Below are 16,445 nucleotides of genomic sequence, written 5' to 3'. Positions count from 1 at the left end.
TAACTTGCATGTTGTATAAATTGTTGTTGCGGAATGCTTATGGGAAGAGTATTGTGGAATGCGACATGGCCATATCTGTTCTCCCCATTGTGAGTGAAAGAATCCAGCTCCTTTCGTAGAAAGTTGGCTCTTACATGGAAAGCTGGCATACCCGAAATGCAGTGCCAGATATTCCTCCCCAGCCCTTGCATTAAATACTTTCCACTGCTGCTTCCTGGCCACACAGATGGTTTAACAATAGTGTGTGTGTGCAAGCATACTGTTTGGAATGGCTCGGCACTTCACTTATGTTTCCCAGAGTAAAAGATATATGTGTTGGCACATTAGACCTGGGTTTCTTCCTTGTTTAGGACATAGGTTTATGGGAACAATTGCCACAAAGAAGTGCGTGGGGGGATGCTTTAATTGTGTTTCCTACATTGCAGGGGGTTGTACCAGATGACCCTTTGGGTCCCTTCCAATTCTACAATTCAGTGAGTCTAAGAAGAGACATTAAGGTGGAGGGGACAGCCGATGGACATACTCAGGGTGGCAACCTGAGTTGGGGAGGGCACAGGGTGCACGAGGGGGAGGAGAAGCAGGAAAGCCCCATTGCGCAAATGAAAATCCTTGCACTGATGGGACGTGTTTTTTGGAGGCCGCCCAATGTTTGTGTCATCTTTATAGATGGAACAGCTCTCTGTATGGAAATGTTTTTAATTGTTTTCACACTTTTCCTGGGTTATTGTTGTAGCTGTTTTATTTGTTTTATAATTGTTTATTTTACTGTTTTAACCCACCGTGGGATGCTATGGTTTGGAGTGGGCAAGAAATCTAAATAAATAAAAGATTCTACTCTGGCTTTATTGTTTTATTTATAAGCCACCCTGAAAATATATTTTTTTATTGGCGGAAGGCATATAAATAACTTAAAAATATAAAATAAAACGATTGCCTTATAAAGCTTTCAGTCACAAAAAAATCTGTAACAATATGAAGCATGGGGGGCGTTCTTTTTCTCCTTTCCTTTTAGCTCTCTTGCCTTGGTGTGTGTCTGGCATCCCTTGAGTGTCACCCAGGTGCTCATTGGTTTTGGCTTCCCTTTTCTCCATTTCTCAGCAGCAGCAGCAGCAGCAACAGCAGCAGCAGCAGCAACAGATGCCCCGTAGCAGCCAAGACGAGAAAGATGAAAAAGAAAAGGAGAAAGACACAGAGAAGGAGGAAGAGAAGCCAGAAGCAGAAAACGACAAAGAGGAACTGTCAAAGTAAGTCTGACCACTTCTCTTCCCTTCCAGCAACCCAAGAGCCAGCAGGACAGCACCTGCTTACCAGCTCCCTCTTCCTGCCTCCAAGGTGCAAGGCAGAAGCGCTCCCTTCTCCAGACATTGGCTGGCAGAATCAAGGCTCAAGGCCTAGTCCCAGATGGCACACAATATAGAGAAAATATAAAATGAAAGCATTAGGGGAAAGGTGAAGCACAGTTTTCCTAAACAAAATACTAATCTTGTTTCACATATTCCCTGACCTACATATGAAGCTTTCTTGTAATCTGTCAGAGAATTGGTTTGTCTGGAGTGTACCAATATTGTGTACCCTGATTGGCAGCAGTTCTCCAGGTCCCGGTATTGGCTACTCTGAGACTACTTTATTCCATTTTCCTGATGTTTCCTCACCTGATAATTCCCACCTTTTATGTGATCTTTCACACATCATAAAAGCCACTTCTGGAAATCTAGCAGAATCTGATGGAGGTTTAGTGCTCATTTCTGTTTTAATTGCTTAACCCTGTTAGCCCAGAAAATTGCTGGAGTTTCACGCTGTGATTTTCCTGTGGTTTCGTGGGTCATGCCTATGTTGAAATTTGGAGTGGTATTCTGGCATCCAGTTCTTTTCTGTTGTTTCCATGGGGGGATATTGAGGGAACAGAAGCAAGCATACTCATAAATAGTGATGGCATGTCCATTGACAGATGCTATTATGCTGCACCACACCCAGTGCTGTAAATGATATTTGCCGTGTCGTGGCAGCATACTGACCGGAAAGCCACAGATCCATAACTAAACGGGTAATGCAGTGTAAAATGAATGTTGGGAACAGGGACAGAAGCACTAGCATTGTAACCAGGAAGACCACTACAGCAAACCCCACATCCAAATGCACCTGGACTGGTAGCAACTCTCCAAGTCCTGGAATCGCTATCCAATACCTTTTTCTGATTGAAATTGCTAGGCACTCACTGCAGAGACACCAAACAAAGGACGCATATCCCAACACAACACACACAGTGATAAGGAGCAGATTGGGATGGTGGGGGGATAGATGACCTGCTATAACATTGACATGATAAAGACAATTTCTAACACAAATGTAACAGTGGAGAACCAATAGAAATAGGAATTCATGTAATTTAGTGAAGTGTTCCATATTTTTTTAGACAGTACACCGCTTAGTTACGTTTGAAATAGAAAGCAATGTATAAATGTAAAAGGTGTGTGCAGAGACACAGCTGCACAGTGTTGAATGGCTGCCAGTGAGTTTCAAGGAATCTCTCAGGGGAAGCTTTTTTATGCTGTTAACAAAAAGTGCTTGAGACGTATTGTCAGCTGCAGCACACTTGAGCTGTTGTGGGCTTCCCAGAGGCGTGCGTTGGCTGCAGTATGAAACAAGATAATGGTCTGGCCCTCCAGATTATTTAGACTACAACTCACATCAGCCTTGACTATTGGCTGCTCTGCAACATCCGGAGGGCCAAAGATCCCCTACCTCAGGTCCAGAGGGACCTTTTGTGGTGATCCAGCAGGATTGTTTTTGTGTCCTCCCCAGTGTCACTTGCACAAAACTTTACAGGGTGCATCTATGCCACTTCCTTTTGCCCTTGTGTACTGTTGCATCTTGGAGTGTTGCTGCAACAGTGCTACTTGGGTGTCTGTCCCACTACATTGCAGGAACATGCTGGTGCAGGGACTGTTGAGCTTGATCCTGCTACTTGTGCAGCAGAGCATTGCCATAGAGACTTGGCATGTCCTCCGGTTAACAGGGAAATGAAATGAGCACCACTTGACTTCTGTGGATGATTTGGCATATGTTTGCTTACTTTCTTTAATGGGGCTTAATCTTTGGCTTGAAGGAGCATCTGGCTTTGTGGCATCCGGGCTTCGTGATGCGTTTCTCAGCTGATCCCTTTTGGGAAGATAAACGAGGAGACAGAGCCAAGATGATTTGGCTGCCCTGGTCTTCAACCTGTCTCTGTTAGGTCCCTCAACAGCTGTGGCTGAGAAACTGCAGCCCTCTGCAAGGCAGAGAGAACAAAGTGGGGAAAGTGCCTCTCTTGCAAGAGGGAGAGGCAAGGGAAATCAGTACCACAGGTTGATGGTGATAGTTTTCTTCTGTTCCCCCCACTCTGGCTCGCACAGGGAGAAGAACGAGGATACGTCTGGCGAGGACAATGACGAGAAAGAAGCCGTTGCTTCTAAAGGGCGCAAAACCGCCAACAGCCAGGGCCGGCGCAAGGGCCGCATCACCCGCTCCATGGCCAGTGAAGCCAACAGCGAGGAAGTGGTTGCTCCCCAGCAGAATGCAGAACTGGGTATGGAGCAGCTACCTCTGTGGCACGGAGGGAGGAGGTGGCATCTGGGTAGGCAAAGTGAAGCACGCAACCGATAGGCAGGAGCCCAGTAGCAAAGGGGGGGGGGAGACTCATATAGTTAGTTACTATTGATTATATTATTTAGCGTATTAATGGCTTGCTTGTTTTTGTTTGTTTGTTTGTTTCTCCATTCATTCATTCAATTTATATATACCACCCTTCCTCCAGAAGCATACACAACACATGCACACCAGTATAAGGAAGGATGCCAGCGGGGACTGAAACTTTGCCAGCTCTGTCTGTCTTATCTTTTTGATTTATATAGTGCCTTTTATCATAAGATATTGGGGCAGTTCACAGAATAAAATACAGGATGAAAACATGAAAATAAATAAAATAAAACAGCAAAACAATAACCCCCCCTTCCCACAAACACATTTAAATGGCGTAGAATATTAATCATCCAAAGACCTGGTTGAAGACGACCGTTTTTGCCTGGTGCCTGAAAATATATAATGAAGGCACCAGGTGAATCTCCCCCAGAAGAGCATTCCACAAACAGGGAGCCACTGCAGAAAAGGCCCCGTTCTCGTGTTGCCACCCTCCAGACTTCATGATGAGGAGGCACATAGAGAAGGGCCTCAGAAGATGATCTCAGGATCCAGGACAGTTTATATGGGGAATATCTTCAGGTCTTTCTAGCAGTAGGTGCACAAAATAGACTGTAGCCCCTGGGAAAATGCATCTGTTGTGCTCTGGGATGATCATTAATGTTTGCCTCAGGGATGGGAAACCTCTGGCCTGATGGACTGATTTGCCCCCAAAGACTGTTGTCTCCAGTCCCTGCCCACCTGCCCCAGGAGAAGAGCCAGTGGAGATACCAGTGCACAGTCGGGAGCCTTACATATTGAAGCACTCCCAATTGTTTGTTGCAAGGGAGGCTTGCCGTCACCATCAGTCAGCTAACAGGTGCTGGCTTAAGTAAATTGAATCTGTGACCTTCTGGATGCCAAACACATGCTCTACCACTGAGCTATATCCCCTCACTTCATGTTCTGCTTGCAAGGGCCCACAGGCATTTGTGGCTGGCTGTTCTTAGGAGCAGAATGTGGTCATGGATCCTAACACAAGGAAAATCTGGTGGTGTTACTGCCATGCCCACTTCTGTTTTTTCTCTTCTTGTTTGGAATTATCTCCAGAGTTGTACTGAGAATGAGCATCTGCAACTGCCTGTCCACCTTTATTTTGTCTTTAGTAATTGCATGGGTGTTTTGGGGAGCGGGGGTTAATTTCTTGTCACAACTTGGGGTTACTCACTAGAACAAGAAATGAGATGCTTTGGGGTTAGGATCATCTTATAATGCAGTTTTCTTCTTCTGCTCACTTCCATCTTGGTATGCAAACTTTAGAAGAGTTTCCCCTCTCAACCACTTGAGGGCCTTGGAATACTGAGAAATCTCATCCAGGGAAAAGGGCATGTGTGTATTCCTGGGCTGGAATATATACCAACCAAGGTTGTAGCTTTAATTGAGTTTAACTGGTAGATTAATCAACCCAAACACTAGTTGATTAAGCAATTGGAAAGGCAGTTTTAGAGGTGTATAAAATGTATGGATGCTGTAGAGAAAGTAGACATAGTAAAGTGGTACCTCGGGTTAAGTACTTAATTTGTTCCGGAGGTCCATTCTTAACCTGAAACAACTGTTCTTAACCTGAAGCACCACTTTAGCTAATGGGGCCTCCCTCTGCTGCTGCGCTGCTGGAGCAAGGTACTATTTCTGGGTTAGCGGAGTCTGTAACCTGAAGCGTATGTAACCCGAGGTACCACTGTACAGTGAAGGTTCTCATTTTGAGGTTTTGGTCATTTGTGTTGAACTGACCAGTTGATCCTGATCAAAGGTAGTTGGAAAGGGCTTTATAGGTCTAAACCTGCACTTCTTTGAATTGCACTTGGAAATGAATAGGCCACTAGTGCCGTTGGCGCAAAAGGAGAAGACCATTCTCTCTCATTCTCACACTCACACACATCCTTTAACAGACAGCCGCTGGGAGGGTTTAGTCCTCCCTAGTGGAACATGCCACTGAGAACGGTCACAGGCAAGGCTTTCCTCCTGCACCTGCGTCAAGGTCAGTTGTCCCGAAGGACAGATGATGCCAGCAGAAAACGCAGCTAAAGGAAAACGTGACCTGTGGAGCTCCCTCTCCTTAGCAACATCAGCCTTAGAGCTATTCTGCAAGGTTCGAGAAACACCTCTAGCAGGAGGAGGCAGCCATGTTCTGAGGGGGTAGAGTGGATAGTTTCTTCGTATTGCAGAGCTGGGGTACCATTTTCAAATACTCCTCCACAGAAAAATAAAAATAAATGAAAGAAATAAGCAGGGATAGTGGGGAAAAGGCTGAGTGCTATTTAAAAACCATTTCACAGTTCCATAGCCTCTAGGCATGACTGTTTGTAATGTGACCTACCCTTTGGCGATCACTCGCCAAGTGAGATGGTCTTCCATGAACATGGTCAATGGTGTGTCCGTAAGTGACTGTGGAGGCCAATTCTAGATCCACACATCCTTCCACAGTGGGGACACTGGTTTCCGGGCAGGTGTTGATCATGGTGAGGGTTTGCCAAACGTGCTTTCCTCTTAGCACGTTTCTCCCTTTCTTTCTGAGTTCATGCTTCTTCAAAGTCCATGACACCTTTGGTAGCAGCTATTCTCCAATTGGAGCGCTCACAGGCCGGTGTTTCTCAATCATCTGTGCTTATACTGCATTTTTAAAGATTTGCCTTGATAGCATCTTTAAACCTCTTTTACTGTCCACTAGTATTTCGCTTTCCATTCTTAAGCTGCGAGTACAGTAGCTGCTTTGGAAGACAATAATCAGGCATCTGAACCACATGACCAGTCCAACAAAGTTGATGTTGAAGAATCATTGCTTCAACACTGGTGATCTTTGCTTTTTCAGTACACTGATATTTGTTCGCCTGTCTTCCCAAGTGATGTGTAACTGTTTGTAATGTGACCTACATGGGGATGCTCTCAAGTATTAAATCAGGGTGTGGGGGACCTCAAGTCCATTGGTCTCATTGGCCTCCCCTCCACAGTCTGTTTTAACTAAGCAATGGCCTGCCAGTTACCTGAAGCTGATGTCAGGTTTGGGCAGGTAAAAAAGTGGCTGGGCTGGAGCACAAGGAGCTTCTGAGGTGCCACTGATCAGTTAGGCTCTTACATATTTAGGACCTCATAAAAGTTTCTGAAAGCATGGGTAGAAAAAGAAAAGAGCAAGATATGAGCTGGAAAGACCCTGAATTCAACTTTGTTTCAGCGACAGACAACTTTAGGCAAGCATCCATGGCTGTAATCTAATCATACTGCCCCAATGAGCCTGCTTTGCAGGGGTTTTGTAATGATTTCTGAGCTAGATTTCTGAGTAGAAGAGCATCTCCTGGCAATGCCAGTTCCTTGGATAACTTTCATCCTTTCACCCTCTTCCCAACGTGCTTATCGCATATGAGCTTGTCTCATTATGGGGAATCAGTTTTGCAAAGGGTGAAACTACCTTGTTGACATGCAAGGGGAGCCAGCTGCAACCCCATCCCTCCAGATGTGAAGGCCAGCCCCTCCTCTGCCTCCCTAGCCCTTGACTCTGAACAAGACATGGGCCTTGAGAATTGTAGCTTTCCTCTTGCCTGTCTCTTGTTAGCTTTCTATATTTTTGTTTAAGTCTTTCTAGGACTGTTGCAACTTTTCTTTCTGCAGAGGCTTTTAAATGAGCCTCTAAGGCTATTTTTTATTTCCATAAAGGAGGCTGTCCAAACATCTTTCACTGTGATCAAAATAACATTTTCTCTTAGTTTAGAGCAGGGGTCAGCATGGTTTATCTTGCCTGGACCGGATTGGTCCTTGGGAGATTCCTCTGTGGGCCGGATCGCGGGCTGGAAGATTTGAAGCAAACAGCTCTCACACACAAAATCCCAAAGCTGCCCTTGTCAACTCTGTTTCAGTATGGAAAGCTGAGATAGGAAGTAGAAATCATGAAATAAAAATTTAAAGTCTGAAAATTAGGAGTCCTCCTGCACCTTCCAGTTCAGCTCCCAGCCGATACCTCTGCTTTGACTGCGGTTCCACAGAGGGCAAACCCACAGAATGTTTGGCCATTGAAAGGATAGCAGCTGCACCCAGCAGTGGCTGGTGCTCATTGAGACTTGTAGGATAGAAGACGGAGATCATTAGTGGGTGGAGCCAATGCCCTCTGTACTTCTAATGTAAATGCTGTCCCAGGACAGCTTAAAAACAAATAGCAAAACCATTTGTAAGAAAGACAAACATAATAAAAATAAAGTTATTATAATAAATTATAACAAAATAAAACTGATTTTTCAGACTATTTAAAAATATTATAGTATGATGAAATCTCTGGATTTGAGCTACGAGCAACAGAAGTCATTAATTATAATATTGTGGTTATGATTTGATAGATAGAAGATAGGGTGCAGCAGAAGGGGAGAAAAAACTCCATGGAAGAGGAGTGGGAAGTTGACAAAAATAAGAGAAAAGATGAAATTGTGTTATGACTGCATATGGTAAAAATGTTGAAACTTAATAAAATATAATTGGGGGGAAATCTAATAAAACTGAAGATGGGCTCCAGAGGTGAAAACAAGAACAAGAGATCAGCCACTCAAATTCATTGATTCCAGGAGGACAAATGCCTGCCAAAATCAAAACTTAAAGTAGGAGTGAAAGGGTCACATGGACTTTCCAAGGTAGGACCTTCGTTAATCCAGGTGTGGCTCCTGAGAATGCCAACTCCTGTATCCCTTCCAGTTACTGCTATTGGTATTAAAAGATGTCAAAAAGAGCGGGCAGGCTCGTTTGTCAGTGGAAATGCTGTGTTCTCTTTTGGCCTCAAAATCTAAAAATAAAGGAATGGCACTGACTATAACCAGCCCCCCCCCCATTCCTTCCACAAAGCTTGGCTACGTCTGAACATCCTGATTTTCATTGCTTTGGGCCTGGTTTTGAGAAAACCGAGTTTGGGTGGGAAGTGTGATTTGTCACACTTCCATGTTCCATTCTAGTACTATATCTGTAAATACCATGTCTGTTTCTGTTTCCCAGTATTTTACCAACTTCGATGCCTTGGCAGCCCTCCAGCTTAGGCTGGAAGCACACACTCAGCAGCTGACCCAAGGGAGTGCGGGGAGCCTAACCTGCCCCTCGCCTGCCACCTTTCCCTTGTAACCCCCTCCCCACAGCTGCAATGCTGGGAAAGCTATTGGTTCAAGAATTCCACAATTCAAGAATTCAAGAACTGGAAGTGAGAAGTAGGTGAACTGAGTCAGGTCATTGAGCTGTCTTGCTTAGTATTGTCTACTCTGACAGGCAACAGCTCTAGATTGTCTCTGGCAGTGATTTTTCCCAGCTCTGCTGCTTGCTACCTGGGACCTGGGACCTCCTGGATGCAAAATGGGTGTTCTGCCCCTGAGCTATGGGGCAGGAAGAGAAATTGAGTTATGCTCTATTCCCCCACCATTTGCTACAGCCAGCTCTGGTTTGTTTTTCAGCCTCTCTGGAGATGAATGAAAGTTCTCGTTGGACAGAGGAGGAGATGGAAACGGCTAAAAAAGGTGACACTGTTGTTTTGTTTTCTGTTTAAATGTCTCTTCTCTCCTGAATAAATTTGCTTGTCATTAGATCTATTCAGTGCTTGCATAGTTGGTGCAATATGGAATATTGTGGAATTGAAGATGCTTTTTGTGAGCAATTTGAAACATGGCCCTTGAGTCTGAGCAGCTTCTGTGCAGTAGCCCTGCTGTGTCCTGTTGGGCTGACACTGCAGCCAGAGGTGAGCAGCGCCAGGTGTATTCACTTGGGTTGCAAGAGGCAGGTCTGAGCCTCCTCAAGGATTTTATACGATCCCTCTCTTCTTTTTCTTCTTTGCTGAGATTCTTGTCCTTTGTTTTGTGGTGAATATGGAAAGTGTGCAGGCAAGTAGCCTGTTGACTTGCTTAGTTAAGGGAAGACTGCTCTCACCTTCCAGTTCTGGTTATCTGTTCTAGCCAGTGAGTGAAAAGGCATTGGAAATGCTAGAGACATGCAAAAATTTAACAACAACAACAACAATTTATTTATACCACGCCCATCTGGCTGGGTTTCCCCAGCCACTCTGGGCGGCTTCCAACAAAATATTAAAAATACAATAAAACATGTTGATGATGCTGTGTACACAATAATCTGACCTCCAAATTGGATTATTGTAATGCATTCATTATTTATGAGGCTGCCCTTGAAAATGACTCAGAACATTTCAACTAGTACACAGTTAAGCTACCAGAATTCTGGCTGGTTTACCTAGACTTGAGGTTCCCAAACTGTGGTTCACAAGCTTCGTTCAGGTGGTCTGTGGTTTGCCCACATTGAATATCCAGATTGCATATGAAGAACAGTGCTGGATAAGGCCAAAGACCTAATGAGTGCAGCTTCCTGTTTTCACAGTGGCCATCCAGACACCTCTGGGAAGCTCACAAGCAGGACCTGAGTCTGTTGCTGTCTCACTTGCAGCTCCCAGAAACTCCTATACAGAGCCATACTTCCTCTGACAGTAGAGGTAGAACATTGCCATTGTGCCTAGTAGCGATTGATAGTCTTCTCCTCCATGAATTTGTCTCATTCTCTTTTAAAGCCATCCACCAAATCCCTGCAAAACTTGGTGCATTAATTTATTTGCGGAATTTCTTACCCATTCATCATTATTGCTGTAATCTCTATGCAGCATACAATCAGTAAAAGCCACAGTATATAACAAAATGCTGGAAAGGTCTGATATGCATTAATAATAATGCAGCACCAAAATCAATAAACAATCAATACATAGCCAGCAAAATCCAAGAAACAGGGCCAACAGAACACGTTTCAAACAAAGACCAGGGTGCAAAGAAGTAAGTCTTCAATTAGCACCAAAAGCTCCTAAAGTGTTGGCGCCAGTTGTAACTGAGAGTTCAGGGAGTTCCACAGTTGGGGCACTTATATTGGCAATGTCTTCTCTTGTATCACCCCATAGCAGATTCTCAGCAAATGTGGCAGCGACATGAGGGCACCTCCACTCCATCTTAACATTCAGGTTAAATTGTATAGAGCTTAATCTGTCAGTACAAGCACATTTGTAACACAGATTAATCAGTACAAAATGAGTCACTGCCAGCAGGATTTCAACTTGCTTGATACATAATTTTGTTTCCAGTTCAGAGTGCACAAGGTCCATTGCGGGGCACTTGCGCAGTGGATTGTTATGCCATGGGTGCACATCAGATGTGCTGCACGGGGTGCAGGTATAGGCTGCTTTGCGGAGCCCCACGTTGACAATGTGGGTTGCTGTCAAGAAGCAAGCGAGGCAGAACAGGCTCAGCAGCACTTGGGATAGTGCATCTCTTGGCAAGAGGGAGGCTTAAGTGGAGGAAGGAGGGATTGCGTATTGCTGCAGGAGACAAAAGAAGGAAGCACCCTGTAATTAGCATTAAGCAAGGAAATGCAAGTCTGGCAAGAGGAAAGTTCTTGCCTAATGACACTTTTATCATGAAATAAACCGTTGAACCAACAGGCTGTCAAAACATACAGCAGCTATTATAATTATGGGGTACGGTAATGTTGTTGGAGGTGTAGTACCCCTCCTTTAAAAAAAAAGCCTGATCCTAGCTTGTTCAACTAGGAGCGGAATAAATAACTGGAGCAAAATCAGGGTTTGATTCACTATGGTTAGGAATCCCTTTCCTCAAGGAATGCCTTTCCCCATGTATCTACACACACTCAGGGCACAGGTTGGCTACTGTGGCTCCCTCTGAGTCTAAAATAGTGGTTGCACAGAGCAGAGCTTTTTTTGCGGTGGTGTAAGTCACTTGGGGGGCACTCTTGACAGGCTGTGGCCAAGCTCTGAGGTGGTCCACTGAGAGGGGTCCAGTTCTGCAACAGGCAGCCTTGAAGGGCGCAAGAAAGACAATGTGGTCAAGAAGAAGATGGGGATTTAGGGTCTGAAGCAGGGAAATGAGGAGCAAATGGGCCAGAGGCAGAAGAAGTGATAGAATATGGGCTGGTGGTTCAGATCAAGGATGCTGGCCACAGTCTCTGTAGCTATTCCATGAGGCAAGTTGCTTAGACTGAGGAGCCATGTGTGGCACTTTACTTATATACAGCCAGCCAGACTCTCACCGGTTTCTCAGACCATGGGGCCCTGCTGAGTTGATGACCTTCAGTAGCGTGCTTGGCTGTGATAAAGGCATTGCTGCAGCATGGGAAACATCAGGTTTGTAATTCCTTCAGCTCTTGAGCTACCTTGGTTTTGCAGGAAGTAAGGTGCCTGGATCTCCACTGCCTTAATCCCCAGTTTGAGCCCCAAAGCACCTTACAGATCCTGACACTTTACTCTCTTGCACCATCTTTGCATGCCAGTAAAGGAGCGCCTATTTTCAGTAGCACCCAAAAGGTGACCACCAGCTTTCTGTTTCTGTGCCGATGCTTCCAGCCCCACTTACTCAGCTGTGCCAGCCACCATTATTAATGTTCCACAATGAAATGCTGCAGAGGATAAGTGGAAACAGGGCTATATCAAGTGCTTTATTGCACTGCATTTTGGAAAATTAAAGATGGTGGCTGTGCAGGGTCAATTGGAGCCAAGTTGTTGCTTGGTTCCAGTAGGAAGAGCACCAGCAATTTGGCGGCAGTGGGGTGTGTGTTGCTTACTGAGGATGTTGAAGCAATGAGGGTTGGCATCAGCCCCAGTGAGCTCCCAGCAGCTACTGGAGTATGCCCAGGACAGTGCCAATGCTGTGCCAGATTGATTTGCTTTCCATCTTTGGAGTCCATCTATGCTTGCCCATTTTTCTGCATGCACACCTATCTGTTTCCTGGCTCAGCGTGTACCTTTCGTTCAGCATCCAGCCCTGAAAGTTAGGCACTTTAGCAAATTTGGGAAATTATGGGATTCTCTTCTCTGAAAGGCTTCCCTCTCTTTTCAGTGGTACAATGTCTGGAAAGGGGTTTGTTGTTACAGGTTTAAACAGTGATTGTACTGTGATTACATTACATTGGCTGAAATGCATGGCTTGGGGTGACTGTGCAGTGGTTTCCTAACCTTCAAACCTCTAGTCACTGAGCTGGGCAAAACTCTACTACAAATGTGGAGGATCCTCCTTTTCCTCAGTAAAGGTAAAGGGACCCCTGACTGTTAGGTCCAGTCGCGGACGACTCTGGGGTTGCGGCGCTCATCTCACTTTATTGGCTGAGGGAGCTGGCGTACAGCTTCGGGTCATGTGGCCAGCATGACTAAGCCACTTCTGGCGAACCAGAGTAGCGCACGGAAACGCCATTTACCTTCCCGCCGGAGCAGTACCTATTTATCTACTTGCACTTTGACGTGCTTTCGAACTGCTAGGTTGGCAGGAGCAGGGACTGAGCAACGGGAGCTCACCCCGTCGCGGGGATTCGAACCGCCAACCTTCTGATCGGCAAGCCCTAGGCCCAGTGATTTAGACCACAGCGCCACCCGCGTTCCATCTTTCCCCCATTACATGCCATTAAACCCTTTCTCATCTGTTTTGAATGATTTATTCATCCAGATATTCAGCCAGACTGTCCCTGAAGGCTACGGGTGGGAAACAAGAATATAAAAAATATAAATAATGCATAACAAATGTCCAGTTTAAAATCTGCTTTAAAAAGATAAAAACATACCAATAAAGCCACCCTCATAGTGGATTATGCCTGGCTGTTAAAAGCAAAACCATGTTTTAAAAAATAAAGTCTTAAACAGAACCAGTAATTTTCAGTTTTTCCAGACCCGCCTTTTATTTATTATTTTATTCATTAAATTTCTATACCGCTCTTCACCTGAGGATCACAGGGTGGTTTGCAGTATAAAACACAAAATATATACCATAGTAATAAACAAAAATAACAACTTGCACACAGTTCAAATTGTTTAATTTAAACAATTAGATTTAAAAGGATGCAGGTTGTTGATCAGCCAAAGGCCTGGGAGAAGAGGAATGTTTTTGCCTGGTATCTAAAGATATGTAACAAAGGCACCAGGTGAGTTGGCTCTCTCTGGGGCGAGCATTCCTCAAGTGGGGAGCCGCTGTCACCCTCCAGACCTCTCATTGAGAGGGACATGAAGATGGGCCTCAGACGATGATTGCAGGGTCTGAGTTGGTTCCTATGGGGACAGGCGGTCCTTGCCCAAAAAGGGGGAGATTGGCTACTGGCTGGTAATTACTTAGATTTTCTGATTCCAATGAGGGTTTCTTGAGGAGTGGCTTTACCACAGCCTCTTTCAAGCAGGTAGGGACCACCCTCTCTTGCAAGGAGCATTAATCACCTTCCTGGCCCAGCCAGCTGTCCCTTCCCTTCCCCTTCAGCCAAGAGGTGGAAGGGTTCACAGTGCAAGTGGTCGCCCTGACTAATCCAAGCACCTTGTCCACATCCTCAAGCCTTACTAGCTAAAACTCATCTAATGTAACAGGACAAGACAGTGCTCTGGGCAGTTCTCAATATGCATCTGCTATAACAGGTCCATGGTCCTGGTGGATGCAAGAGATTTTATCCTCAAAATGCTTTGCAAACAACTCACAGGGAGCTACTGTCGGTTCTGCCACCTCTTTCGAGCCAGACTGTAAGAGGCTCTGCCGGATGGCGCAATGGGGATGCAATGGAGATAGCAAAGTATGCCTTTTTTGCTACTTTCCCAGCCACTGGGTGAGCTCGATAATGCACACTCACCAGTGTTTGGTTAAATTGTCTTAGTTTTTCTTTCACTTGCATTCAAGCTGTCTCCCAGCTTTTTTCTTTGCCCTAAGCTGCACAAATGGGCTCCACAAAGTGGAAGAGGGAGCTCACGGGCGATCGTGTCAACAGCTCAAGCCATCCTGATGTTCCACAAGAGCGCCAGTCATATCAGTCGGGAAATTCCTCAGAGCTATCTGGAAACCCATTGGATCCATCAGCCTCCAAGGGCAGACCATCCTGCCTCTACTCTAACACCCCATACACACTGCCTGTCCCCTGTGTGAATTCCAAAGTTCTGCAGCTTGTAGGTATGGCCCTTGACACCCTTCTGGGTGCAAGGAGGAACGAAAGGGCATCTGGGCTGAGCAGATGCATGCTTTTGACTTGCTAGACCAACCGAAACCAAAGCAAAAGCAAGCAGCCTCTGTGCATTGCAGCACACCCAGAGTGGTGCTAGCACACTTTTGGATTCTTGTGTCTTTGTGGCACTCTTGCCGATACAATTGGGCACCAGACTGGCAATGCTAAGTGCAGGTCTCCATATGGGATAAGTTGGCTGCCTGCTTCCAGCTCTCCAAGCTGGCATTCTCCTCTCCCTCCCGGAGTTTTTCACACATTCTTGTTTGGAAGGCAGTTCTGCAGCATCCTGAGTAATGCGTTGGAGGTGTGGGGGCAGGCACTGAGCATAGCTCTTAACGTCTCTCCTGTCGCGCTGCTCTCCCTCCTGCACACTTGGCCGTCTGTCATGAGGAGCTTTGCAGAGTTGAGTTGTTCTGTTGCTGTTGTTGCTGTAAGCAGAGAGATTGTTTTTAATTACTGCAAATTTTATTTAATTTTTATCTCATCCTACATTTTTAATTCTGCTGCGGTGTCATCGTTATTGTTGTCATGCAGAGGTCACGAGCTGAGCTGTGTCTATGTGTTCTTCATTTCAGGCTTTGTTCTCACAGAGTAAAATGGTGGAATCTTTGTCTGGACTGTTCCACTTCTGGGGTGGGTGGGTGTTTGGAGGGAGTGATTCAGGAATAAGCAGAGGGTTAGAGGAAACAGCTTGCAGCACATTGGCATGTGATATTTGGCAACATACTGTGCCATTCCCTTAGGTATACAGTAGGGGACCATAGTCAACAAGTTGCTGTTTGTCTCTTCAGCTCCCAGGGGTTGGCAGATTGCATGGCCCTCCTTGCTTTTTGACCAGGAGCAGCTGGCACTGATTTGATCCAGCTGGATCGGCAAGAACTCTTGAGATGTTGGCCAGTGTGGTGGAACCTGCTGGCAGGCTGACCCAACTCTCCTTTTGAACCCATAGCTCCATATTGAACAGCTGGCTCCCAGAGCTTATCACGATGGCACATCCTGCTACATGAGCCCTAATGCCCGCTCTGCCCTGTGCATGACCCCTCCTGTGAGGAAGTGGTTCAAAACCCTCCCACCTCCTGGAGCCCAGGAGGCACATCTCCTTAGGCATAGCCATCTCCTCTCCCTTTGAGATTCAAAGCTTTCTCAAACTGCTCTGTAACATCCAGGATCACCTGAATGCACAGGATGTCCCCATCAATAAGGCTTTGTTCTCTGCCTGGGGTTGGAAAGGAGGCCAGATCTAGATTCCTTGGTGCAAAATGTTATTCGCCTTTTGTCTTTGCGGAAGGTAATGACTGGGCTTTCTGCCCTTCCCTGGTCACCTGTTATGTCCAGAACACGGGGAATCAACTGATCCTGAGCTGTATTCGCTGTGTGGTTCCCAGCTGCATCCCCTTGGGATCTTGATGCTTAATGAACATCCTTCCTTGTTCCTATGGTGTGCTTCCAGACGTCTGAAGGTCTGCAAGAATTGTAAAAGCACAGCCTGCTCATATAACATATTTGCTGGGGGGGGGTGCACGTGCGTGTGCGCAAAACATGAAAACATGTGGCACAAATGGAGACAGAACTCAGAATCTCTGCTGACAACAGTCTAATTTTCTAGCCCTTTGATTACGAAATTGTGTTTCTGTGTACACCCCCCCCCCCATGTGCAAGGGTGAGGGAGGGTCTGCAGGGGAACCCTGCTTGGTTTTATCTTTCCCCATGACTAACAAAAGCACAAAGCATTGTGAAATTGGGGGCAGGGA

At 45.8% G+C, this 16,445-nt stretch overlaps 1 protein-coding gene across 50 annotated transcripts in view; it reads left to right on the top strand.

Annotated features, from left to right (window-relative positions):
• Window positions 1–16,445, top strand: part of NCOR2 (nuclear receptor corepressor 2) — a 349,636-nt gene that overhangs the window by 212,565 nt on the left and 120,626 nt on the right. For 38 of the 50 annotated variants that reach the window (XM_083589595.1, XM_083589578.1, XM_083589576.1 and 35 more), the window contains exons 15-17: window positions 1,099–1,244; window positions 3,393–3,565; window positions 9,126–9,188. In XM_083589595.1, the coding sequence (XP_083445721.1) occupies window positions 1,099–1,244; window positions 3,393–3,565; window positions 9,126–9,188 (382 nt within the window). The remainder of the gene's footprint in view (window positions 1–1,098; window positions 1,245–3,392; window positions 3,566–9,125; window positions 9,189–16,445) is intronic. The other 12 variants (XM_083589562.1, XM_083589597.1, XM_083589566.1 and 9 more) reach the window with 3 other exon arrangements.

Source organism: Podarcis filfolensis, assembly GCF_964270895.1.
Source record: "Podarcis filfolensis genome assembly, chromosome: 16".
NCBI lineage: Eukaryota > Metazoa > Chordata > Lepidosauria > Squamata > Lacertidae > Podarcis > Podarcis filfolensis.
The sequence above is the reverse complement of the archived record's forward strand: the minus strand, read 5'-3'. Positions and strand labels throughout refer to the sequence as shown.